The 25,846-nt window shown below is 57.7% G+C and overlaps 9 protein-coding genes across 9 annotated transcripts; 4 read left to right on the top strand and 5 right to left on the bottom strand.

Moving 5' to 3' along the window:
- Window positions 1-74: 74 nt before the first annotated feature.
- On the top strand, window positions 75-1,271 carry PSEUBRA_004299 (MOSC, N-terminal beta barrel; the record flags this gene model as incomplete). Its single annotated transcript, XM_016437840.1, has 1 exon — window positions 75-1,271. One exon carries the CDS (start codon window positions 75-77, stop codon window positions 1,269-1,271), a length of 1,197 nt encoding a protein of 398 aa, XP_016291392.1.
- Window positions 1,272-1,380: 109 nt separating this feature from the next.
- Window positions 1,381-2,616, bottom strand: PSEUBRA_004298 (uncharacterized protein; the record flags this gene model as incomplete). The annotated part of the gene is made up of 1 exon (XM_016437826.1): window positions 1,381-2,616. The coding sequence occupies one exon, from the start codon at window positions 2,614-2,616 to the stop codon at window positions 1,381-1,383; it is 1,236 nt and encodes a 411-aa protein (XP_016291391.1).
- A 687-nt stretch (window positions 2,617-3,303) lies between these two features.
- PSEUBRA_004297 (Small GTPase superfamily) lies at window positions 3,304-4,035 on the bottom strand (the record flags this gene model as incomplete). Its single annotated transcript, XM_016437835.1, has 2 exons — window positions 3,304-3,739; window positions 3,824-4,035. The coding sequence occupies 2 exons, from the start codon at window positions 4,033-4,035 to the stop codon at window positions 3,304-3,306; spliced, it is 648 nt and encodes a 215-aa protein (XP_016291390.1).
- Window positions 4,036-7,556: 3,521 nt separating this feature from the next.
- PSEUBRA_004296 (Nucleoside phosphatase GDA1/CD39) lies at window positions 7,557-10,466 on the top strand (the record flags this gene model as incomplete). The annotated part of the gene is made up of 1 exon (XM_016437839.1): window positions 7,557-10,466. The coding sequence occupies one exon, from the start codon at window positions 7,557-7,559 to the stop codon at window positions 10,464-10,466; it is 2,910 nt and encodes a 969-aa protein (XP_016291389.1).
- A 730-nt stretch (window positions 10,467-11,196) lies between these two features.
- On the top strand, window positions 11,197-12,234 carry PSEUBRA_004295 (Zinc finger, CCCH-type; the record flags this gene model as incomplete). Its single annotated transcript, XM_016437849.1, has 1 exon — window positions 11,197-12,234. The coding sequence occupies one exon, from the start codon at window positions 11,197-11,199 to the stop codon at window positions 12,232-12,234; it is 1,038 nt and encodes a 345-aa protein (XP_016291388.1).
- A 146-nt stretch (window positions 12,235-12,380) lies between these two features.
- Window positions 12,381-14,650, bottom strand: PSEUBRA_004294 (Tyrosyl-DNA phosphodiesterase I; the record flags this gene model as incomplete). The annotated part of the gene is made up of 4 exons (XM_059465269.1): window positions 12,381-12,410; window positions 12,496-12,616; window positions 12,696-13,001; window positions 13,074-14,650. 4 exons carry the CDS (start codon window positions 14,648-14,650, stop codon window positions 12,381-12,383), a joined length of 2,034 nt encoding a protein of 677 aa, XP_059320532.1.
- A 247-nt stretch (window positions 14,651-14,897) lies between these two features.
- On the top strand, window positions 14,898-16,274 carry PSEUBRA_004293 (uncharacterized protein; the record flags this gene model as incomplete). The annotated part of the gene is made up of 1 exon (XM_016437841.1): window positions 14,898-16,274. The coding sequence occupies one exon, from the start codon at window positions 14,898-14,900 to the stop codon at window positions 16,272-16,274; it is 1,377 nt and encodes a 458-aa protein (XP_016291386.1).
- An 18-nt stretch (window positions 16,275-16,292) lies between these two features.
- Window positions 16,293-18,476, bottom strand: PSEUBRA_004292 (uncharacterized protein; the record flags this gene model as incomplete). The annotated part of the gene is made up of 1 exon (XM_016437825.1): window positions 16,293-18,476. The coding sequence occupies one exon, from the start codon at window positions 18,474-18,476 to the stop codon at window positions 16,293-16,295; it is 2,184 nt and encodes a 727-aa protein (XP_016291385.1).
- A 1,186-nt stretch (window positions 18,477-19,662) lies between these two features.
- Window positions 19,663-23,628, bottom strand: PSEUBRA_004291 (Dual specificity phosphatase, catalytic domain protein; the record flags this gene model as incomplete). Its single annotated transcript, XM_059465268.1, has 1 exon — window positions 19,663-23,628. One exon carries the CDS (start codon window positions 23,626-23,628, stop codon window positions 19,663-19,665), a length of 3,966 nt encoding a protein of 1,321 aa, XP_059320531.1.
- Window positions 23,629-25,846: the final 2,218 nt, after the last annotated feature.

Genomic DNA, 25,846 nt, shown 5'->3' with positions numbered 1-25,846 from the left:
TCACCTTCCTCCCGACCGTCACCATCTCGCAATACTTCTCCTTCCAGACCCGAGACCGTACGCTATCGTCCACAATGGAAGCCATCACCCAAGCAGGCCGAGCGTTCCTCAGCTCGACCTCCGACATGCTGCAGAACGCGCTCGTCTCGTCCAACTCGGCCGCCTCGACGCCGCACGCCGACTCGCTCACCAAAGACCTGGTCGTCTCGCAGATCCTCATCCACCCGATCAAGTCGTGTCGTGGAACCTCCGTCAAAGAAGCGCCGTTCGACCATCAGGGTCTGCAGTACGACCGTACCTGGCTCATCATCGATGCAACCACCAAAAAGTTCTACACCGCGCGCGAGCTGCCCAAGATGGTGCTCATCCATCCGCGCATCAAGCACGACGCGAACAAGCTGTCCATCGAGATCCCGCAGTCCGAGACGGGAGTCGCTGCTTCGACCGTCGAAGTCTCCCTGCAGCCGAGCGAGGACGAAGTGAAGACGTACGAGGTGGTCGACGGGATTTTCATCTGGGGCGCCTACGTCGACGGCTATGCAGTGTCCAAAGAAGCGGACGAGAAGCTCTCTGCCTACTTTGGCAAGTCCGTCCGACTCGTCCGCAAGGGACCTTCGCCACGCGAAAGCGGACCGACCAACCCAGACGGCAAGGTCGAGTGGAACGATGCAGTGCTCCGATACCAGGACTTCTTCCCCTGCCTCGTCGCTTCCGCTGAAAGCCTGCGCGACGTGCAAGCCACCCTCACCGCCTCGGTCTACCCCTCCATGACCTCGGACTCGGATGCGAAAGCCTACAAGGTCCCACCTTCGGTCAATCGCGAGTACTGGACACCAGAAGAGCTCTCCACTCTTCCCATCACGCGGTTCCGCCCCAACATCATCGTCGATAATGCCCCCGGTGCCAGTACCACCTTGTCGGCGTGGGAGGAGGATGGATGGACAGCAGCGGAGCTCTTTCCGTCCTCCGAAGCAGAGGCTCCGATGGGCAGTGAGGCGGAGGGCAAAGGAAGAGCGGGGATGTACATGCTTGCCAAATGCGCTAGATGCATGGTGCCTAACATCGACCCGGAGACAGGCGTCAGGGACAACTTTTTGCCGTACAGAGTGCTGCAGGAGTACAGGCAGGTGGACAAGGTCGCAGCAGCGAAAGGCAAGCCGTGTTTCGGGATGCTGAGCGTGCCGAGGGAGAAGGAGGGAGTGGTGCGGGTTGGGGATGTTTGGAGGGTCACCAAGACTACGGATCCCTTGACAAGGGCATCGCCTGTGTGAGCAACGATAGCAATGCCATTTTTCTCTCACTCAAGATCAATCTGAGCAGCACATCTGGAACTGGGGTATGAACATTCCATCTGGAACACGATTCGTCTCGTATCACCGCTCATCCTCTCGCCCTTGCCCTCTCCTCCCTCACCCTGGTCTTCTCCTTCGCCTCGTCGGTCTGCAGCGCCCTCCTCGTCTTCTCATACCACTTGAACAACATCCCCCTCTCGAAGCGTAACGCCTCCAACCACGCCTGCGGCACCGTCTTGCTCCCCAACAACTCCCCATCCCGATCCTCCTCCACCTTGGGCACGTACACAATGTCATCCCTGGTCTTGTTGCCACCCGCGATCTTGCTCGTCGACTCTTCGAGGTCCATGAGCACGGAATAGTAGTCCTCTTGGGCAAAAATCGCTTTGAAGCGCCTCAACGTCGAGGGGGGCTGAATCAATTCCACACCCGTGATCACCAGTCCCGTCAAATCCTCGTAGAGTTTGCGTACCGCCTTTTCGTCCTCCATCGCGGCCAACGAGGTGGATGCAGCGGTCTCGCTCGGCTTATTGATCGACCTGGTTGCTTTGGACTGTGCCACCTCCTGTTCCAACTGTAGCTTGTACGATCGCACCTCTTCCTCGAGTCTCTTTTGCACCTTGATCGCCTCTGCCAGTTCGCGACGATGTTGTTTCTCCATCTCCTCCATTTCAGGTGCCACGCTCTCCCGTACGCTCTTATCGAGGATACTCACACTTCGATCTCCCACCGTCCCGCCTGCTGCTTCGGAGGCTCGTTTTTCCGCCGCTTCGATCTTGACCTTCAACGAATTGATCAGATCCTTGTCGTGACGGTAGCGGGCTTCGGCGGTCTTTTTGAACTCGTCGAGTGCTTCTTCGGGTGCAGTAGTGCGTAGTTGGCGTAGCTCATCGTATTGGGATTGAATCTCGTCCCGTTCGGCACGGATGCGGTCGAGTCGCTCTTCCAGCATCTGCTCGCGTTTGGAGGTGAGTTTGGAGAGCTTCTTGTCCACCCACTCGTCGTAGGCCCGACGCTCGGTCAGCAGCTCGTCCGAGAGCGAAGAGATCGCTTCGTTGTCGGAGCCGTCGTCGTGTCGCTTGTTCGTGGCAGGCTTCTTGACAGCACGCACTTCCTCCTCTTCCAACGGTCGTTTGGAGCGAGGTGCCGAGGTGGAGGACGACTTGTGCGCGCTCGACTTGGAGGATAGGGCGGAGGACTTTTTGACCCGGTGGTACGAGGCGTCGCCATCGAAGAGGTCCTCGTCGTCCGAGGCGGGACGCGCTTTGTTGACGTGGCGCGACGAGGCCGAGGACGAGCTGAACAAGGCGCGAGAGGGAGCCATGTTGCCGATGTGCAAGCCTTGTGGTGTGACAACGTGGCCTGCTGGTCGTCGAGGGCGGTGGGTGATAGAGTAAGTAGGCGGACGCTGAGGGGACCCTTGTCGATATCTCCGGTGGTTGTTGGACAGCAGGGCGATGGGAACAGAGGTGGACTGTGGTGGTGAGGAGAGGTCAGGAAGCTGCGCGCGTGTTGTGCCATGCCTCGAAGCGATGATGCAGGGTTTGAGCGGCGCTCAAGATTTCAGCCAGGGCCAGAGTCCAACACTCGAGCGTGTTTTGCTCAAGGCGCGTCCAAGCTGAATTTTCGAGCTCTGGTAGATTTTCTCTGTCTCTGGTGCCATGTTATTTTGATCACGTGGCTCACGAGATCCGCGAATCGACGACAACAACACCGACTCTTGGATCTAGTGCCCATCGAAGCGCTCGTCGCTCGCTGGGTCCCAGATCTGCATGGTGCTCCTAACAGCCGCGGATCGACTTCACACTATACCAAACCAAATTGCGATCTGCATCACACCGTTTGTGTCGCGCAACAGTTGCATTGTCTACTGGAGTGGGATATCATCGACTACCGAGTGCGAGTGGAGTCGTTTTGAAAGAAAGCAAGCAAAGAGAGAGCGAGAGAGCGAGAGACAAGAACATGAGGTGTGCTGCAGACCATACCAAGAAACAGGCCCTTGGACTGTGCACTAGAGCACGACGCAACCCTTGCAGCATCCGCCCGAATGCGAGTCCTCCTCTGTCTGGAAGCGTTCCATGCCGCCTGCGCCACTTGGGGCGCCAGTTGCGCCCGGTCGGCCTGCCGTCTGCTCCTTGTTGTATCTCCTAATCTCGCGCACCAGGTTGCTGAATGCCTCGTCGACATTGATGCGTTGCTTGGCTGATGTCTCGATGAAACGGCACCCAAAGTGTTTTGCCAGCTCGCGCCCTTCGTTGCTGCCCACCTGACGCTCGTACTCGAGATCGCACTTGTTGGCCACCACAATGACGGGGAACGAATCCTTGTCCTTGACCCGCAGGATCTGCTGGTGGAACGTCGAGATCTCGTCAAACGAATTGCGCGATGTGATGCTGTATACTAGCAAGAAGCCTTCGCCTGTTCGCATGTATTGTTCCCTCATCGCGCTGTAGAACGGAACGCAACGGCGCAACATCACAGTGTCAGTATGGCCGCGCTAGAATGACAGTGTCGCCTGTGTGCAAACTTACCTGTACTCCTCCTGACCGGCCGTATCCAACACGTCGAGCAACGCCACCTCCTCGTCAATGACGCATTGCTTGCGGTATGAATCCTCGATTGTTGGGTCGTACTCGTCTACGAAGTGGCTCTGGATGAATTGGATGGTCAACGCCGATTTGCCCACACCACCACCGCCGACGACGACGAGCTTGTACTCGCGCAGGAACTGTGCCTTTGACATTGTATGTTCGGAACGTCCTGATGCTGATTCGGAGAGCGACCGATTGTGGACCCTGATGGGATGCAGAAAGGCGACAAGGGATGCTGAAAGTCACAGTCGATACGCGATGAAGAAACGAGTCTCGAATCTGCTGTGGTGCAATGTCTGGGATACTGGGTCCGGATGATCTGATCTGCTTTGATCAAGAGCTGCGGATGCTATGAATGACGATCCTTCGTTGGATGCCGTGGTGAGGAAACGATGGCTTGTGTCCCGGATGCTGCCTAGAGGAAGTCGAGATGGGTGCAGGCGCGTTGCAGGGTTGCGAGAAGTTTAACCGGCCAAGGTATCGAAATGTAAGGTGAGAGACGACCCGAAGTAATTGGAAATGGTCGGAGAGGAGCCGGAAGAAGAGCAGCGTCGTCTGCTTGCAAATGGGCGGTGATGGAGGTGAAGAGAGGCGATGGCGAACAGGGAGGTGAGAGGTGGGAGGAAAGGAAAGGAAAACAAGATTGAGTGTGTCGGTCGGAAGCGAATCACGAATCCAGGGGCAACAACCGCGAGTTCAAAGCCGAAATCACACCGCACACGCCGGACACACACAGAGTGAGCTTGGTACAGCGCTCACCAAGTGCGAGTTTGCTTGAGCAACCGTGTGTCTGTCTGTCTGTGAGAGGACGCGTGTGGGGGTCGTCTTGCGTACCTTAGGGGAAGCAACCAGCAGCCAGCGCAAGGCAAGCAGCACGAAGCAAGCAGCGGCGGCGGGCACCCTGAAATTGGGTTCCAAATTCAAAATCTCGAAATCATCTTTTTAGCGCGTTCTAAGCAAGCTAAGCAAAGTTTGTATCCTGACTTGAGTCGGGATTAAATTGAGGCTTTCGTCAGAGCTTGCGTCCAATTCACAAAGCTTCACTTTCTGTTTGTATTGAATCAATCCGGTGTTCTTGTCGGTTTCAGCAGGCGACAGAGAAAGCGTCTAGGTCACCACCCGCTCGGCCACCTCGGTAGGATCTGTCTCTCTAGAAGACGATGCCATCCGAGATGGTGTTGGTGCCGGGCCGAGAGCACGAAACCTTCTCCTGATCGCGAACACGATCCGTCGCTTCGATCGAGCGAGGCTCGGATCCTCTCTTTCACTGCGGCAGTGAGCCGCGGAACTGGACATGCACTTTCAGGGGCGTCCTTTAGCTGCATCTCGAGCTGCGTGGTTGTGCTCGAGACAATAGTCGACTATGAGAGCGAACCTTCTGGGATGCAATGTCGATCTCGACCGCGCCCAACGCTTGGATCGTAGAGGCGCAGCTAGCTTCATGCCGGATGTCGGGCCAAGGCGGTCAGAACAAACAAATAGTCCGGCGACGCTGATCTGTACGCAATCTGGATTGCAATGAGCACTGACCCGATCTGTCCAGCTTGTCGGCTTTTCCCGAGGAGGACAATGTCGTCCTGGCGACGTTCTTCAGGCTGATCGTGGGTCGTCCTAATCTCCTCGGACCGGACAACCGTTCTACCCAACCCCACGAGTAAGCTCTGATGAGCACATGTTGCCAAGAGAGGATGACAATTCAGATACTAATTTGGCTTGCAACGTGGACGCAGCCAGAAGCTTGCAACGATGACGTCCTCATATTTCAAACCCAGCTCAAAAACAAGGTCAGTCGCTAGCGCCGTCCAGGAGCACGCATGAGAACGATCTCTCCGCAAATGTCCGTATCAGCAGAACGACGATCGCCATCGGCAAGCCGTATGTCGAACGGCAATTGCAAATTGGCGGATCGCACGTGTGAGGGTGCCTGCCTGGCCAATGAAAGACGCCGGGGTATGGACAATAGCCCCGCGAGGGCTGTGTACAGATTGCCCCGCCATCCCCGTCTCCATCTGGTTAGTCTAGAGCGATAGGATCATCGAGTGATACATTGAACTCTAGTCCCTCTTCCGATGGGCTCAAAGGAGTGTCGACGCCTGCACGCTGGTCCTCTTCCGAACGATCGACTGTGGAAGGCGGCTCAAGGCGATCCAGTATCCCTCGAATCATTGCCGCATCTCAATCCGATTGCAGCTAGACGGACCTTCGCTTGAATGTGCCACGTCCTTGTCAAGAAGAAAAAAAAAGCGTGGCTTGCGATCAAGAGATGGGAGCGAGTCTACGGCGACTTGCGGATCGATGCAGAAGCACCTCGGCTAGGGAGGCAAGTTGCGTCAGGTGAGAAGGATCGCGAGGCAACGCATGCAATATGCGAATCCCTTCGGTTAGTGGCAATACAGGAACCAAACTCTACCTCTCCTGTGTACAGCGTGAAAAGGTACAGCACCATAGACAAGCTTATCGCAAACCGACACGAGATGCACTGCGTCAATCCATGTCGCCATCTTTACCAGTATTGACGCAGATGGAACAGCTCTGTAGCCTGATGAATGGGCAACAAACAGCACGATCCCAGAGCAATTAGACCTTCTGTCTTGAATTGGTGATGAAGTGCCAGTCTCTGCGATGATGATAATAATAGACAGCGAAGGAGGCGAGGAGCAACGATGCCACGGAGCAGCGAAGATCTGAGACATGGGAACAGGAAGAGCTCAGAAAGAGCGCTCCCCGCGTTGAATGATGGAATTTCATGTCTGCAGCGGCCCTCTCTCTTATATCCTCTCTCTCTCTCGGAGTTGTCGCCGTGCTCACAAATCGCAAATGCCTCAAGAGTCATCCACCGACCCTATCAAGCGTCGAAACAAGAGCACTCGTCACTGAGGTGACATCTCACAGCAATGTCTGCCGACTATGGCGTCAACATCAAGAAGCAAGAGGTGCAAGGGAGCGCGATGCCTCGTAGTAGGTGGTAGGATGGCTGACTGGCTTGGACAACAGCGAGGCAGTGACTTGGTTGTCCCCCACGTTCACCCTATCCTCGGCGAGCTGCTGCAGCACAACTGGGCTGTCCCGCGCCTTTGTCGGAGCGTGATGAGCCGCCGCCGCGTCGCTCGCACCGCTCGCGCTTGATTATTTATTTTTCTCGTCATTTAACGACCTTCTTGAGGATTTTTCGAAATTTCGACTGTGCCAGAGCAGCGCAATTTCACGGCACCGCACAGCGCAGCGCAGCACAGCACGACAGCCGCCACACACGCACACACTCTATCCCGCGCCGTGTAGCGCTGTTGCAGGCTGAATCCCGGCCTCTTCGACTTCCAGATCATCCACGCACAGAGGCTTCCACTGGCCATCCTGTCTTCTTGCACCTCTCCATCTCATTCCCACCGTCTGCAACATCAACGACTTTCTCCCGTCGCAGCACTGCTCATATCATCATCACTGCGGACCTTGACAACACATTCAAAGCACCGCTGCGCGCGTTCCAGGCGCATCCGCTCGTTAGTGTCACACAACGCCTCTCCTTCTGGACACACCTACGCCTTCATCGACTCGTACCAATTGGGCCACTCGTTACGCATGCAGGAGTAAAGGTCACCTCCGCACGGCTCGTGGCATCCCTGCCCTCGTCTCCTCTGCCTCGCACCTCGCAACTTGCACTCTCCATCCAACGACAATGAGCTACTCAATACAGGGATCCTCATCCCAGCCATACGGCGCCTATACCTTCAACACGCCCGTCAAGCGACGTCAGCGTGCCCAGGTTCTGCAAACTTCACAACAGCAGCAGAGGCGCTCTTCACAGTCCAACCACCCATCAAGGCGGGAAAACATCGCCGACGCCTACACCTGGAATGCCGCAGCCAAGACCAACAAGCCCAAGCCGGGCTCCAAGCTCAACGAATCGCCACTCAAGGATGCCGTTCCTGGCGCGGCACAGCTCGACGCACCAGCTTCTTGGCTCGAAGGTCGAAAATATGCCGTTCTCATCGATGCTGGCTCCTCGGGCTCGCGAATGCAGGTCTACTCATGGAAGGATCCCAAGTTGGAACGAGCTTTGCGAGCCAGCAAAGGCCTGGATGCCAAGGTCCTTCCCAAGGTCGAAAAGGGTACTTGGGAGAACTCGGGTGTAGATTGGAGCCACAAAGTTGAACCTGGCCTGTCCTCCTTTGGCGATCGCCCAGCCGAAGTAGGCAACTATCTCAAAGGTTTGCTCGACCATGCCGAAAAGATCGTTCCCCCATCCGCTTGGGCCGACACCCCTATCTACGTGATGGCCACAGCAGGCATGCGATTGCTTCCAGACCAGCAACGCACGTCCGTTCTCTTCGAAACTTGCCGCTACATTCGCGAACACACTCGCTTCAGCCTCGATGGCGGAGGATGCGAAGAGCATGTACAGGTCATCAGCGGTGAAGAGGAAGGCTTGCTCGGCTGGATCTCGGTCAATTATCTCATGGACGGCTTTCACATCCGTGGCAAGAAGGCCTCTCTGGATGGCGAGACCGACATCATGGAGGGCAAATCCACCTTCGGTTTCCTTGACATGGGCGGCGCTAGCACTCAGATCGCCTTCGAGCCCAGCAAAAAGGCGCTCCAGGGAGACGGCGCTGCCGCCGAAGCCGATCTCACCACCGTGCCACTCCGCATGCTCGACGGCACCGAGGTCTCGCATAAGGTCTTTGTCACCACCTTCCTTGGATACGGCACCAACAAGGCCAGGGACCGCTACATCGACCTGCTCCAATCCGGGGCAGTCAAGGCGCACGAGACTAGCCACACCTTGTCCGACCCCTGTCTGCCCAACGGATTGCAGCTCGCCAACGTCAACGTCGGTGGCAAGACCGATCTCTCGCTCATGGGTGCCGGCAACTTCACCGCCTGCCTCGAGTCGATGCACCCTCTCTTGGACAAGGAGGCGGTCTGCGACAAGCCGCCCTGCCTCTTCCACGGTGTCCATGTGCCCAAGATCGATTTTAGCGTCAACCACTTTATCGGCGTTTCCGAGTACTGGTTCAGCTCTCACGACGTGTTCGGCCTCGGTGGTGTGTACGACTTTGTCGACTTTCAAAAGGCCGCCGAGGGCTTCTGCGAGAAGCCCTGGGCGGACCTCAAGAAGCATCTCGACGCCGGCGATCTTTTCGGTCCCGAGGTGCAACTCAGCCGTCTGCAGACCCAGTGCTTCAAGGCAGCTTGGATGGTCACCGTGCTTCACGAGGGCATCGGCATCCCACGCATTGTCGACCACAAAGGTGCCGGTGATGGCACCGATCATGCAGATCAGGCCAACGACAAAGGTGAACAGAAGAATCTCTTCCAGAGTGTCAACGACATCAATGGCTTCTCGGTCAGCTGGACACTGGGCAAGGCTGTCCTCGAGGCCAGTCGCGACATTCCTCCAGCGCCAGGGTCGCTGCCGTCTCCCTTTGACGAGCTTAGCAAGACCAACCCCAAGCTCGGCAAATGGGATCCTTTCCGACCCAAGTGGCCCACTACCGGCGAGGGCTCCGCATTCCCTCCAGCTCTAGGCGAGACAGCCAGGCATGTCAGCCCAATCTCCCTCATCATCATGGTCGCTGCTTTCCTAATCTTGCTCCTCACTTGTGTTTGCACCCGAGGTCGCGGTCCACGGGCCAGCCGCAGGCGTGCAGCCATGAAGGACATGCTTCCGCCCCCTCTCGGCACGCTGGGAGGCTTCTGCAGCTCGAAGCGCACCAGTCGTGGCGACTATGTTCTCGCCAACATGGAGGAAGCAGCTGGTGACGCCTCAAAAAGCGGCTTCTGGTCCAAGCTCGGCAAGCGAGCCGAATTCAAGAGTTACAGTCCGACCATGGAGGCTGAATTTGGCTTCAATGCGGAAGGCAGCTCGGAAGAGAGCAGCAGTGGTTCGAGTGGATCTGCGGGTCGTGGTGGCTCGAGGACAGCGTCGCGCAAACGAGCTAACGCGGGTGTCGTGGGTGCATTGGGCTGGCCAGCGCGTCGATTGGCATTCGCATTGACGTCGACGTTCCCATCTCTGTCATCACGACGCAAGCCGCGGAGCAAGAAGCGCGATTCAAGTCTGCCCATCAGCCGAGATGGCGCTGGATCCGACGGCGGACTTGGCCACAGTGCACGTATCGCATCTAGGAGAGGCGCTACGACTCCTACCATGGTCCGGATATCTCGACCAGCCTCGCCCACCTTCACGGGCATGACCACCGGCGCGGCCATCTCGCGCCCCGCATCACGCACCTCCAGTCGAGCGCCCACGCCCGTCCTTGGCCACCGCCTCACATCAGCGACCCTCTCAACTCGCTCCGGCGCCATCACTCCCGGCGGCAGCGTGATGGCGAGCAGCGTCGGCCCCGCTGGCATCCTCTCACCAAGCGGACCCAGCTCACCTCTCGGCGAACGTCATGCCCGACCCGGTCTCTTCAGCGCCTCGCTCAGCCGCGTCCACTCGATCACGGACATGACCACCATCGAGTCCGGGTTGCTCGTCGCCCCCGCGACACGCACCCCTTCCCGTCAAGGCTCGCCATCTGCGTCCGGTCTCAGCCCCATGTCTGAGCTCCGACGCGAGGATGGTGAGATCGACGTATGAACAATCTGCCCAAAAGGACAATACATTTCGCAGCAGCTTCTCTTCTTTCTCATCATTCACGCACATTTTTCACGGGGTTTCTCTCGCATCTCGACTTCATTCGCTCTTTGGCCTTTGGATGCTGGTTCGATCGCGCAATGTCATGCATCTGATATCATCTTCTTTGGGGTTGCTGTGGTGCCATCTGAAGTGCAAGACGTGGTTTCACAAGCACGTCGAGTCGTCGAGCGAAGATGCAGGATGACGGTGTCTCTGATCGGGCGTCGAGCCCGATCTGGTGTACCTCTGAATAGAAAATTTTCAAACCGTCATTACCCCAGGCCGGCCAAATTTGTAGTGCGTTTGAAGCTGAGCGAAGCAGTTGGAATTGAGCGAGAAGACTTTGGCACACGACTTTTTCTTGCTCCATCTTCCGTTTCACCTGCTCACCATCACCGTTCAGCATCATCCCCAGCACACCTCGACAAACAGCGCATCCTCGAGCAGCTCCATACGACATCAGGCTCAGCAGCACTCTCTACACAGCATACCTTTGAGCAGCATTGGCAGATCGCTCAACTCTTAGCTCGAGCAAGCGATCGAAACCGCAGTACAGTCGCGGAGTGACACCCACCTCGCACTCGGAAGCACGACGTCTCCATTGCACTTGGCACTCGACGTTCAGCTCGCGCGTCTCCGCCACAAACCCCTCACCAATCTCCCTCGCACCCACCCCATCACATAGCCCAACATGCCACCCAAAGGCAAAGACAAGCAAGGGGGCGGCTCCAAAGTCACGATCGATAAGACGTTTGGTATGAAGAACAAAAAGGGAGGCAAGGGGCAAAAGACGGTCGCACTCATCCAACAACAACAGAAGACAGCCGGCAAATCCAAAGAGCAACTAGCCCGCGAGAAGCAGAAGGAGCAGGACAAAAAAGCGGCAGCGCAAGCGGCGAAGGAGATTGCGGCCGATCCGTTGTTCAACATCATCCAACCCAAAGTGCCTTTTGGGGTGGATCCCAAAACGGTGACGTGTGCCTTTTGGAAAGCGGGTCGATGCGATAAGGGTACCAGATGCAAATACGGTCATTCAAATGATGCAGGGAGGAAGACGGAGAAGAAGGATCTGTACACCGACATGCGCGATGAAGACGAAGAGAAAAAGCTGGACACCATGGACAAGTGGGACGATGCCAAGTTGAACGACGTCATCCTGTCCAAGCATGGCAATCCGAAATCCACCACGGACAAGGTGTGCAAGTTCTTCCTGCAGGCGGTGGAGGATGGCAAGTACGGTTGGTTCTGGGAATGTCCGAATGGTGGCGAGAAGTGCATGTATCGTCATCGCTTGCCGCCAGGATTCGTACTCAAATCCCAAAAGAAGGAGCTAGAGGCTCTCGAACGGGCAAACGAGATCAGTTTGGAGGACTTCCTCGAAACCGAACGCCACAAACTCGGCTCCAACCTCACCCCCGTCACCGCCGACAGCTTTGCCAAATGGAAAAAGGAGAGAATGGACAAGAAACAGGCCGAACACGAGATGCTCAAGAAGAAAAAGGAGGCGCAGGCCGCAGCCAACAAGATGGCCGGCCTGAGCGGAAGGGAGATGTTCAGCTTGAATCCGGACATGTTTATCGACGAGGACGACGATGATGCTGGCGAGTTTGATTTGGAGCAGTACATGAACAAGGATTGGGAGCAGGGGAGACAGGATGAGGACGAAAGGGCGGGGATTTCCGAGGATGAAGAGGATGTGGCGAATGGGGTTGGAAAGATGGCCGTGTGATGATTTCCTGGACCATCCTTTGTACTGTTCAGCCCTTGTACACTCTTTGCATTCGCATTCATCTTAAGCATTCTCATCACATCGCTTCTCGGGTTGGCTTGTGAGAGGATCTGAATTGCTCGAGGGTCGTCAGCAAGCGTCGTCGCTCAAAGCAGAGCTCGTGCAGAAGCGTTGTCCTGTTCCACATCAATGTCAGATACAGTAGAATGGTCAGCGATCGTTCACCCACGACGCTACCTTGTCGCCAGCCATCGTACTCACCCAAGGCGTGTCCTCCCGGGCATACCCTTGCAGCGGGCGATGATACACGACGGGTCTCAAACTTTCCGCCTGAACGCCGAATGCTTCAACCTCAGAAGCGTAGATCGGCAGCACGACGCCACTTCGCACCCGAATCAACAACACCGATCGAGTCAGCTTTTCTCTTCTAGCATTGTCGCAGGGTGGGTAGGCAAACTTACAGCTCCCAATTGAGACTACTCATAGTGGGCTTTGCGGCGGTGCCGCTAATGTTGCCGTGCGCAGCGCGAGTGAAGTTGGAGCTGCCGAGGTAGGTCCACCCGATGGGTTGCTCGTCTTGTTTCGGCGACCATTCTTGCGGATTCAACGTTGGGCCTGACGTCTTGCCAGAGATATACGGGTCGGATGCGTCCACAAAGGCCTTGTTGACGACGGCGATGCCATCGGCGGTGAGTGCGAGAATCGACTTGGCGTGGATCATGATGTCGCCGCGCCGGCTCTGCGGGCTGTGGTATAGAGTCTTGATCCTGCACATCTCAAACATCATGTCAGCTGTATCCACTTTTTCGTGCAGGCTGGGTGTGCGTGTGACGACTTACGATGAGCTCGCGAATGTTTCTGCCTTACCGAAGAAGCTCAGTGCCCCCAAGGGACCTTCCACGGTGCGCTCCTCGACGTATCTGTGGCTTGGAAAGCAGATCTTGATCGGCGGCAGGGTGCCGACCTTTCGACCAGAGGCACGGAAGTACTCCGAGTGCGTTTCGTTGGTTTTGCCCTTCAGAGGTAATAGGCCTCGAGGATTGACACCGGACGCGAGCAGGTGGAAGTGCTCGATCCATTTGATATCGTGATTGGCGAGACTTGAGCCTTGACACTCCAGCTCGATCGATCCCTGCCGTGATGGCTTCATTCCAAAATCTCGAACCACCTTGCCAAGTCGACCGAGACCCTGCGTCTCGATTCGATCCCATTCTGCTAAACTCGATCTCTCCGGCCAGCTCGCAACGATGCGCGCTCGCGTTGCTTGTGAAAAGTCGAATCGGTCCAACGCAGCGTAGATCGCATGCGAAGTGGGCATGCTGAGGGAGCGCAGCACGCGAACAAGCTGCGCTTTGAAATCGTTTCTCGCGCTGCCTGGACCTGCGATCTTTGGCGCGTCTGCGAGGAGGTGAAAGTCTTGAATATACGCCGTGTTCTCGATCCGGTCCCAATCGATCTCGTTCAGGTTGCCTGACAGAATCGCGACGCGAAGGAAGTCCTGATGCACTAGGAACAAATACTTCATATGTTGCGTCAACCACCCGCCCTTCGGCTTGTTTGGGACGCAGATCTGCCAGCCGGGACAGCGAGAGAAGCCATCGAAAATCTCACTCGGATGTAGGCCAGGCCGAGCCACTGCTGGATCAGTCCGGTAGTCCTCTTTGGGTGGGGGCACGACGAGCGTGACCGGCAATCCTCGCGGAAAGAGCGAGTAAAGCCAATCAATGCGCAGATCGTACGTGGCGAGGACGGCGAGTTGAAGGCCGTTCCTGCTCGACGCGGTCGCGGGAAGCAGCATTTGCGAGATCGATACACCAGCGAGAGATTTGCCTGCATGCTTATTGTAGCCGTACTTCACTGTCCCTGACCAGAATCTGCTTGATCGTTCGATAGGGTCCGTTGCTTTCGAGAACGACGTGCTGGATGCTTGGGCAGGAAGTGCCTGCTTCGAGCTTGAAGGAGCTGACTTGAAGTGCGTGCCCGAAGCCTCGGCACGTACTACCAGAGACGACGATGGTCGACTTGCTGTCTCTTCCTGGAAGGCGGCGCTCATCTTCGCCCGCTTCGGCTCGTCATCCTCGCTTGAGCTGCTAGGCAGGTTTTGATCCCTCCTTCGCTTTCGAGCACGCTCCATCCTTTCGCGTTCAAGCTGCCTTCGATCCGGCAGAAGGCCTAGCAGACCAGATGGTGGTCCAGCAGATGAGCTACTGATCGACCCCACCTCTGCCTCCGTCTGCGACGACGCCCCGCTGGCAAGGAGCGATGCAGCTCCGACGCCGTTGGTCTCGTCATTCTTGTGTTGCGACTGGAAGTTCGTTGCCTTCGCCTTGGCTGCTGGCTGAAGAATAGGCCTTTCCGACTCGCTGAGCGTATCCGAGTCCGAATCGGAGATGACTATCGGCTCGTGTGGTGCCATGTTGACGCAAGAGTTGCCGGCGTTGAGAGCATAGGAGTGAGGATACGTTGGAGTCAAAGAAGATCGTTGCTGCGCAAGGATGAGCGCTTTCAGGGTCCAGTCTGATGTGACTTTAGACAGGTTGCTCAGCCGCCCTTTTTTTAACCGTCACGCCTCCACTCTGAAGGACCCCGAAGAATTGACCGAGACCACTTTTTTCTTCTCGATCCTCCTCGCCTCCCCATCATCTCCGGTGACATCGTCCGAGATGGACAGCCAGCATCCGCTACTCGAGTGGTTCAGCTCGGTCGGCATCCAGTTGCATCCCAGCCTCTACCTCGAGCAAGACCCAGCTACAGGCCTCTCCTTCTACACGAGCCAGCCCCTGCCTCCAGACACAACGGTCATCCAAGTCCCTTCCTCACTATGCATCACCTCGAGCAGCGCCTTTGAGCGCATCCAGAAGCTGTGCGAGGTGTGCACCGACCGTACGACCGACATCGATCAGTCATCACTCCCAGCAGCAGACTGGATCTTGCTCTACCTCGTACTTAGCCGATTGGCGATCGACTTTCCCTCATCCGACGAGCACGCGTGGCTGAGCTCCGTCTTCACGCACCTTCCCTACGTAGCGCACATCCCGCGGGTGATCGAGACGCCTCTCCACTTCTCTCCCGCCGAGCTTGCTCTCCTCGCCAACACGCCACTGGTCGGATCAACCGAGCGCCGGTTGCGCGAGACGATCGTCGACTACACCCGTACGCGCACGCTTCTCCTTGGCGCCTTGCACGGGTCCTCTCACGCATTCGTCACATACCTCACAGCGATCCTCACCCCAATCATTGATGAGCAGGACGACCCTTTGATAGCATACACCCACCTGCCAGGACTGGAACTCTGGCGATGGGCAGAATCAGCCTTCACCTCGCGCACCTTCCCTCCTCGTCTCATCGACCTCCCCTCCGAAGCACCCATCCTCATTCCCGGGTACGACACGTTCAATCATGCTCGTGCGCACCCTGTCACCTGGTCTTCCGCCAACGGCAACGTATGCATGACTCTCAACCATCCCGTGCCAGGCGGTGCGCAGGTGTTCAACAACTACGGTGGAAAGTCGAACGAGGAATTCCTCTCTTCGTATGGATTTACTCTGCCTACGATCAGCGAGGACACGTTGGCGCTCAAGCTCGCCGGTGAAGGGAAGACGCACTACTGGGTCGTCCCCGCTATCTCCTCATCCCACAGCGACGCAAGCGGGACAGGGTCCAGCAAAACGCCCTCGCCATGCCCGACGCTCATGCTCGAGCTCGAACAGCGCGTTCTACAAGGCGAAGCCCCACCAACATCGGCGGTGGAACAACTTGAACTCTACGGCGAAGTGCTCGAGACGCTCGAATCGCTCCTGCTAGCCAAGCGCAAGGCCTTTCGGGCGAGTCAGAAGCAGATCGACTCCCAATCCCCAGCCCTACACACCGAGCAGGTCACCGATTCATCCTACTGCCGATCCACATCGAACACCATCCGTCCTTCGGTATGGACCAACATCATGCAGTACCGAAAAGGCCAGTTGCATCTGCTCAACCACGCAGTCGATTGGACTCGCACCGAACTCGAACGCGTAGCGGACGCACTAGACGAACACTGAAGAGGCAATGCAAATTACTTAATCGAAAGCGGGAACCACATCGGTGAGGTGCTCGACATTGCCCGTCTTCTCGGCGGCTCTCTGGGCGCGATGGCTCACCTCCATCCCTTCGCTCTCGACCCGTTCGGCGACCTTCTTGCTCTCCTGCTCGTCGCCCATCCTCGCTGCTGTCGCTAGCGCGTCTCCGCCCACCACACGGATTGACGAGGCGGAAGTTGAATTCGACGGGCCGCCGCTCAGACTCGGTAGCGTGGAGAGGGTTTCCGACGGTTGACGCGAGATGGATAGCTGGTCGTGGTCGAGTGATCGGAAGGGTGGGAAGGAGACCTTTTCTTCCAACACCGCGGATTCGGGTTGAGCGTGAGTGGACGACGTTACGACAGAGGACCGCTTGAACCAGCCAAAGCTGCGAAAGCCGCTGCCTGTCTCGTCGCCGGCGGGAGGACTGGTGGTTTCGGATTGGGTCGAGGTCGTGCTTGGTCCGCCGGCCGGAGTAGAAGTGGGAGGTGTTTCGGTGGGTGTGGTGCGACTGAGAAGGTTGCCGAATCCAGCAAAGCTCGAGCTGATGGATTTGGCGGTGGTATGACCAGAGCCCGAGGCGCGTGGAGACCATGTTGCGAAACCAGAAGGCGTACCATCGGCTGCCTCCGCCTCGTCGGTAGGAGTCGGTCCATTGGACGAAGTAGCCTTGCGCATCAGTGTGGGCATCTTCAACCCCCATCCACCCGCACTCCCACTCGCCGTTCTTTGCGGACTCACATGGGCCGCCTCCTCATCGTCGTCGATGTTGTCGGTGGGCAACGGCGGCAGCTTGACGCCCTTCAGTAGACCAGCCCCGAAACTAGCGCGTTGCACAACACGATCCGCATCGTCCCCCATCTGCCCGCTCGCATCCGCCTCCTCGTCGTGGTGAGCAATAAAGTCCCGCAGCGCCTTGAGACACGCTTCGCTCGCCGTACGAGCCTCGATCGCTTCGGCCATGGACATGCGCAGCTCGCTCATTTCCCGCGTCAGCCGCTCGATCTCCACCTCCTTGGCGCGGAGCTCGCGGTCGTGTGCTTGGAAGTTGACCGACGACTCACGCGAAGGCAGGTTGGGCAGCGCCTTGGAGGGGGCAGTTCCGAGGCCCGCGGTTGCTTCTTCCTCCTCGTTGTCCTCCAGGATGGGCGATCCGACACCCACGGAACTGGCAGCACCCTGAGACAACGCTGGCGAACTGAGCATCATCGAGCGCTGCGAGCCCGCTCCTGCTGCCGGAACGGAGAGGCGAGCGGCTGACGAAGACAAGACCTCGCTCGTGTCTGTTGGAGGAAGGTCTCCCGAGGCGACTCTGGGTGACCTGGCCCCTTCGCTGAGGAACGAGCTGCGACGCGAGTTGGGCGCTGAGCTGCCATTGTCGTCGGCGCCTGGTGTCACAGGAACCATCAACGAGCTGAACGTGCCATTGGCCCCTGCAGTGCCCGACAGCCGCAAGCCGCGAAGACCAGGAGCAAACGAGGGGCTCAGCGGCTCTTCCGAGTCTTCGCCTTCACCTCTGGACGCGCCCGAGACGCTGCGACTGCCGCTGGCGGTGCGACGGTGGCCGAGCCCCTGACTGCTGCCAGGTCGATTGGCGAGAGCGAGGTTGAGTGCGTTGGGTCCAAACGCCAAGCTGGCACGCTTCGACTTCTTGAGCTCGGCTTCTTCTTGCTCGTCGCGGACGGGTGGCGGAGTGGCGGTTGGAACCCAGCTGCGACGATTGTCCGCCTTTGCTTTGGCGCGGGCATCGGTCTGCTCTCCTTGAAGTCGCATGATAGCACGACGGCTCTCTTCGGCTCGAAGGCGAAGGTCCTTGACCCGAGCCGACTCGTCCTCCTTTGCTTGCTTCTCCGCTCGCAGCTCCTCCTCGAGCTGGGGCACGCGCAATCGCAGCGTCTCCAGCTCATCCTGCCATTCTGCTGACCTTTGTAGGATGACAGAGTGAGATGCTTTGACTTCGTCCAAATCCTCTTTGAGTTTGTTGATGGTGTGGTCCTTCTTGGTCACCTCGAGCCTCATGGTGCCCACCAAGGCCTTGAGTTCGGTCGCATCGGACGGGAGCTCGACGTAGAGCGAATCGAGTTGGTCTGGGGTCGAGGCGGTGGTCGTGTCGTCCTTTGCTGAAGTCGCGTGCGACGACCTTTGAGACGCCGAGACGGAGGCCGCTTCATCGCGATCGGACATGGTGAGAAGATTGACTGACTGGAGCCAATGGTTGCAGCGAGGTGCGAATCAGGCAAAAGACGCTTGGTCTGGAACAAGGCTATAAAGCGATAGTCGGGATCGCTCTATTGGAAGCACTCGATCGTGCCGAGTCGTGAGACGACGCGTGTAGGTGGGAAGAAAGGTTCCTGTATAGAGAGTCGCGGTGCAGCTGTCTGCGTGTCCTTGAATGCTCGCCTACTGAAGTACGAACAGCAGCGGTGAAGCTCGTTGAGCAAATGCGTAGGCCGATGATGGTCGCGAGAGAAGAGTCTGGCTGAGACCAACACGGTTCAGTCCGAATGCTGTTGATGAGGTGGGCGTGACTCTGAAACATGCAGTCCCTTTTTTGGTGAAAGGTGGTTGTGTCCCGTGCTCTGGCCTTTGCCGTGTGGCTTGGTGTGTGTTGTACATTTTAGGGCGCTGGTGCGGGAAGATTGAGCGGAAATTGAAGCCCCGCTTTCCTTCAAGCGAGCCGAGCCACCTGCAGGCTGCGCGTCGTGCTAGGAGCGAGGCGCTTGACAGCAAACACCCTTAGCCGCCCCGAGGCTCTCAGGGTTGTGACAGCCTGTCAAACACTATCGATCCAACACTTGCATGCAGTTGACGCAGCGTCAGACGGTCGCCTTTCAACTGTGATTTGCTCAACCCTTGATTTTCCTCGTGCAGTCGCCGACCTTTGCCGGGCCGGACCCCGTGCAGATAGCAGATCCTCTGGCGGCTGGCTCACGTTTTGTGGCCGCGCCCTACCAATCACACACCAGTGTAGGCAAGCAGATCGGGTTTGAACATTGACATAGACACAAGAGAACGGTTACGAGAGGTGCAAAGCGAGAACGAGACTGGACGAGAATGCGGGGAGCGTGAACCGAAAAGACAAGTACGAAAGGCCAGATGCGATAGGAAGAACAAGACAGGGAGAACAATCGTTGAAAGAGCTGAAACATGAGCGTGGTTGGAGCCATCGCTGCCCATGACAAGAAACACCGGGGGAACCAAGGCAATGCGAAACAGAGTCGGGATGTCGTTGGCACCGAATCCTTGGAAGGAGAGGCCTGGGTCGTAAAGGTAACGTAAGGAAAAGAGTCCATGAATGCAAGCACACAGCGTGCTGCAGAAAGGCGAAAGAAAGGAAACGCCAGTCATCGAGAGCGGCAGTGAAGCACGCTCAAACAAAGTAGCGCGAGTTGAGCTCGGCAATCTCGCGGGCAAGGTGACCCCACGTCAGCCGTGAGGCACTGTAGGGAATGCCAGTCGGACTGCCAGATCCGAAAGGCATCGTGGCAGAGTGAGCCACATCAAAGCCATGGATGCTGCCGGCGCCAGCACCAATCTCGACACCGGGCAGATGCTCGTCGCTCCACTGCTTGGAGCAGGAAGCTGCCTCGGCGTTGGCCATCTTGGTCAGCCTCGTGGCTACAGGCGAGCTCTCCAGAGACGAGCTCGCCGACTTGTACGAGCCCGAGCCCTCCTCGCTGCGAGCGGTCAAGCCTTGGATCGACAGCGCCGACAGAGCGTGGGAAGGTTCGCGAGAGAGCTCGCCGCGTGTGAGGTCGAGAGCGCCGAGTCGAGCGCGCAAGAGGCGATTTTGAGCCTGCTTGGCGCGGTGCAGGAAGGTCTCCCATCCTCGCAGCTCCCACAGGAAGAGCAGATGAGGCTGTATCACAATGTTGAGCCTGCGACTGCGCACCAGCAGATAGCTCTCCACCAGTCCCAGATCGAGGTGAGCCATGACGTAGGCAAGAACGATGGTGGTGCTGCGACTGACACCGACGCGGCAGTGGACAAGCACCTTGCCGCCAGCGAGGCGCGCAGCCTCGATGAACTGCACCGCCTCGCGCATCGTACCCCTCAGCGAGTCGATGCCATCGTCCGACACGTTGCGCACATTGAGAACGGTCACACCCTGAGACTGGTACGTGCAGGACGGCACCGTCAAGGGATCCTCGGCCAGCGCTGCTTTGGCAGAGGCGCGTTGGTAACGGCTGCGGCCGTGCTCCTTGCGGGGAGGGTTCACCTTGGCCGAGATGTGAGCAGGTGGTTCCAAGGCCGTCTCGCCCACCGACACCAGATGGGTGATGCCCAGCACACGAAGCATGTCGACGTTGGAAGCGTGATCGAGGTTTCCCAGGTAGAGGAAAGGCAGAATGCGCGACGGGAAAGACCCATCAAACTTGGACTTGTCGAACCAGTCGTGGCTCTCTACCAGCTCGGATGCGTCCACTGCGACCACATGGGCTCGGCACTTGGTCGGCGTCGGTGTCGACGACCGGCAAATGCCGCTGGCCATTTCGTCGGATGAGAATCCTCCAGGTATGGAGTACTTGCTGCCGTCTTCGCCAGGTCCGGCTGACAGGGACATTCGACGACTGTCCATGTGGGGTCCGTCCAGCGTCAGCGCGCCGCTGAACGATTTGGACGTGGCGTGACGGCTTCTGCGCGTGTCGAGACCCATGTCCATGGGCTCCGGCATGCTTTGACGCCGGGCGGCGCGCGTGTTCCGCAAATGCCGTTCCACGGCCTGGAGCAGTCCCACATCGGCCGGATAGACGAAGAACGAACGATTGGCTCGCAACTGCAGGTCAAGATAGGCCTCCGGCAGAGTCAATTCGCGCGCATACATCAAGTACGAGAGCGCCAGCACCGAGGTCTCGGTGTACCCATCGGGACAGTGAAGGAGAACCCGCCTGGGTCGACGGGCGGTGTTGCTGCGTTGCTCAGATCGGACATGCGAAGTGCGATCGCGACCGTGGTTGGGTGAGAAGGACCGAGTGGGCGATCTAACTCCGTCACGGAAGGTTCTGAGCGTGGACGAAATGGTACTGAAGATGGGCGCATCGCGGTCTGGCTGCACAGGAGCGGGAGGCGAAGCTTGCTGTTGGATCCAGGCGCATACATCGACGAGCTTCTTGGCCATCTTGTCCTGCCAGCCGTTCGTGCAAGTCGCGCCCCCGCTTCCGACTTGGCAATCGAGCTGCACAACGCTGTTTGCATCTAAGCGAAGCAGACCACGGCCGTTGACGTCCTTGGGACTTGCGAAGCAGGATGGCGCGAACTGGGAGGCAGGTGGGTCAGCGTTCGCGGGAACCGATCGCGGCTTTGGGATCCAGCCGTTTGGGCCGAGAACGATAGATCCGTCGCGCGAGTTGGAGCTGCGGAAGCCGTCGTAGGTGTATTCGCAGCCTGGACTGCCATCTAGATGGAAGAGATGGTCGCGATGAAGGCTGTCCAGGATCTTATCCGTATCGCTGTCGATGCGTGCCGAGGCATCCACAGAGTCGAGATATTTCGCGGCATTGCGCAAAGTCTCGGGGGAGCATGTGCTGGAAGGAAGGACGTGGTCCTCTTCGCAGTTGATGCAAACCGAAAAGCAGCGAGGGTTGGCCTGTTCGTCCGGCGTGATGGGCGCACTGTCTTGGCCGTTGCGGTCTTGCCAGGTCTCTCTCTTGGGAACACCGGGCGCATCAGCCGTGCACCCGAGCCAGACATTGTCGTGGATTTCGGTGGCTTGCGTCATCCTCTCCATCTCCTCCCGCTCGCGGTCGACAAAGTCGACGCGATTCCGGTCAAAGCCATTGCTATCGATCGAGATGAGGGACGGGAAGCGTTCCTCAAACACAGGGAAAGGTTCAGTGACGACAAAGACGTTGTACTGCAAGCCGCCCCAGCCGCGAGACAAGCGCTCTTTGCGCAGAGATGCTTGCGCTTCCCGCACCCACTTGGCCAGGGTAAGAACACCCGAGTGGTAGCCAAAGGGGCAATAGATGACAATGTCCGAGATGGTGGCATACTTGGCGCATTGGATCTTGAAGTTGCGCAAGCTGACACCGGACGCCTGCGGCGGATTAATGAAGGACGGTCCGATCCTTCGGACTTGATCGGCATCTCCCTCGTCGCCGAAGCTGCCGTCCGAGAGGTCGTCGTAGAAGTTGCGACCATACATGGTGCGGCGGATGCTGGGCGGTTTGATGATCTCAGCGGGATAGACGGTGGAGTTGAGGATGAATTGGCGAGGCTGCTTCTCGAAATCGTCGGATAGGCTGGAAGATGCGAGATGTTTGGCAGCGCGAGATCCTTCATCACCGACATCGCTGGCAGTCGAGACGCTGGTACGGGATCCAGATCCGTAGCTTTCAGAGGAGAAGAGTGACGGCCGGGATGCTTGCGAAGAGACAGTCGATGCGGTGGAGGGCGTTGCCGAAGCCGACGATCCGGTCATGAATGCTGCTGGATCGGCTGCAGCGGCCGCGGTGGACGCAGCGAAGCCAAAGGGCGGAGAGGTGTGTGATCCGTCGATCCAGCTCGGCTCGAAGCGGGACGACTCGTCATCAGTGTCGGGAGAGCTGTCAGATGACTGGGTGGTGACACTGGAGAAGGTTCGAGCACGAGATCTGCCAGAACTGCACGCATCGTGAGAAGCGCACAACTGTTCCACCTCTTGGCGCGAGGGCATATCCGCGCGCACGATGGTGAGACCTCGGTAGGCTGGAGCTGGCTGGCCGCTGAGCGGAGCGCCAAAGAAATAGTTCTGAGCTGGGATGCTGCCGTCGACGCCATGGAGGAAGGGAAAGACGATGTTGTGTGGAACATCCTGAGCGACATATTGCTCGTGCAGTTGCGCTAGCTGCGCTGCCGACATGGCGCGGACAGGGGCAGCAAGCTTGCGTTTGTGGAAGCGTGGTTTGCGGGCTCTTTGTGTACTGTCGGCAGTGCGGCTGCTGTGATAGGGCGCGTCGTCCAAGGTGTCGTCGTCGTCGTCTTGATCGTCGTCATCGTCGCCGGTGCTATCGGATGGGAGTGCCTCATCGTAGATGACGGGATAGTCTTCAAGGTCTGCGTGATGAATGCCGTGCGTTGATGCTTCGAACTCGAGGGATTGTGTTGGCTGGGGCAAGGACTTGGGTGAAGGCGAGCGCTGCTGAACGGGATGCGACCATGGGTGGTCCGGCGATGACCTCTGAAGACGTGGCGTGCCCTGACCATCGTCGCGATCTGCGAGCTCATCGCGAGACTGTTGGTATTGGCGAGGGTTGCTCGAAGGCGAGTTGACAGGAACGAGAGTGGACGATGCGGTGCCATGTCGGGACGCAACAGGATGCAAAGAGACCTGAGCCTGGCCGGTGAGGAACGACATGTCGGCGCGCTTGTGAGTGACGCTAGCTATCTCCTGCTGCTGATCATGTGTTGGAACACGGAAGAATCACGCGTTGGAAGAGTGTTGCTACGGATGCGAAGATGATGACGAGTCGGGGCGGAGCTGAACCGAGAGGAGCGTTTGGTTGGAAAGAACGACGAGGTGCTGGCGATCTTGAGCTGCGAAGGTGGTGGTAGAGGAAGGGGAAGCGCGGCAATCAATCAGGGACGCAGATTGAGACTTTGAGTGGAATGAATGCGCGTAGCTGCTGATGGAGCTGGGCGTGTGGCGAAGATCGCGAATCTGTGACCGGCTGATTCGAGAGACAAGATTGATAGCTTGCTGGGAGAGGCGGCGTGAAATGAAGTGGGGCGTGATGATCAAAGTTTGCTGCTGCGCTGGTCGACGCGGTGCGTGTGTGAGAGAGGTGGGATGAAGAGACGCGGAGAAGGACGTAGACGCGTGCAGATCAAAGTATGTGTATGCAGGAGGGCAAGCAGCAGATACGCACGATGCAAGGAACGTGTGCGCCGCTCTTTGAAGACCCGAAACTGCTGATAAGGCTCTGTCGCTAATGTGTGAAAGAGGGTCGTGTCCTCCAAGAAGCGGCTTGAGCTGGTGTGCAGAATGGTGTTGGTGGCTGGTGACCAAGACCGGCGGCGTGAGATATGGTTCGAAGCCAACGAGATTGAATGCTGTGGATCGATAGCTGCAGCCTGCGAATCACGGGTGTCGCTGCAGCAAGACTGGAATGCGATGGAGGTGGCCGCGAGTGAGATGGTGGTGGCTGCGGGATCGAAAGGGATCGACGACGGAAGGAGAAGGTGAAGGTTGAAGCGGAGTCGGGAGGAGAAGGCCACGCCCAACGAGCTGAGGAGGGATGGCGAGAGAGAGAGAGAGAGCACTCTGAGACCTCAGAGGTTGAGATTACAGCCAAAGAGCGGGGTATAGGAGCGAGGCTGAGCATTAGCGCGGTACACTAACTCACTATGTGTGCGGGATGCAAAGGAATTGCAGCTCAACTCTAAAAAGGGCGGTGCCGTGCTTGCTGCGTGTGTGTCTTCGGCTACAGAGTGGCGCGCAGTTGTCAGACAGAAGCCGGTCCTGTGCATGCTGCTGCAGAGCGGAGAAGCGAACAAGCAGAATTGGCCGAACAGGAAGAGAAAAAGCAGGGGAAACAAGTGCGTTCTGCAGGGTTTAGCAGCGTGCATTTGCGAGCTGGAAGGTGGCCGTGTGGTGTGTGGACTGGTGCGGATAAGATCGATGGGCTTGCGGGTTGCAGTGGCATCTTGTGACGCTGCGTGGCTTTGACAGCCTAATCCGAGGCAGAGTCTACCTCTTCGACTGGCAGAAACAGGAACACCAACGCGGAACGGTTCCAGCCGCGCTGAGCTAGGAAAGCAGCCAAGACAGCCAAACGGCTTTCTCTCAAAAAGGAAATTCACCACTTTTTGGCGGTAGGGTTGGTTAAGACTGACTGAGAGCCCAAGCAAGAGCGAGCCAAGCGAGACATTTTCCCTGTCAAAACGCTCAAACAAGCTCGAGATGGCCCGCTTCTCCTTACCGAGGTGGGTCTAAGTGCCAGTCACACCGATGATGGTGTGGGCCAGATTGGACGGCAACCTCGGCCAACTGCTGTCAGGCGGTCGGCAATTGGCACGCGGAGCAGATTGATCCCATATGGAACGAAGATCAAGGCTGCAGCTATCAATCGATGCGGAGGCGGAGTGGCATCGGATTCGGCGCTCATTTCGAGCTCAGTAGAACACTCGCCTCATATCTGCATCTCTGCCGTCTGCTCGCAGCAGTCAATGGCACGGCCAACATCAAAGGCACTTATATCGTGAGGGCTCATGTCGCCCTCTCGAATCGTCTCTGTCAATGATCTATCGAGAAGGCTGCTTCGAGGCTGTGACAACGGACTAAGTAACATGACGTTTGAACGCCTCTTCGTTGCGTTGCAAGCCGATGTCAAGTAATCGATCTTTCAAGCCGTGTCCCTGATCCTGGCATGATCGCATGGATCTTCCATCGAGATCACAAGTTTCCTGGCGTCCCCTCTGTTAGCTTCAACTCGACCTCGCTTCGCGCATCGCCGACTTGTCAGGCGAGCCCCTCCTTATCTTATGCGCACTCAACGAAGCGAGGCCTGGGAGGGACCTTTTTTTGGACAGCCATGACATCGAATTCACGGCGAAATACCAGGAAAGGGTTCGCC

The sequence above is a fragment of the Kalmanozyma brasiliensis genome (assembly GCF_000497045.1).
Source record: "Kalmanozyma brasiliensis GHG001 unplaced genomic scaffold PSEUBRA_SCAF3, whole genome shotgun sequence".
In the NCBI taxonomy this organism is placed as follows: domain Eukaryota; kingdom Fungi; phylum Basidiomycota; class Ustilaginomycetes; order Ustilaginales; genus Kalmanozyma; species Kalmanozyma brasiliensis.
The sequence above is the reverse complement of the archived record's forward strand: the minus strand, read 5'-3'. Positions and strand labels throughout refer to the sequence as shown.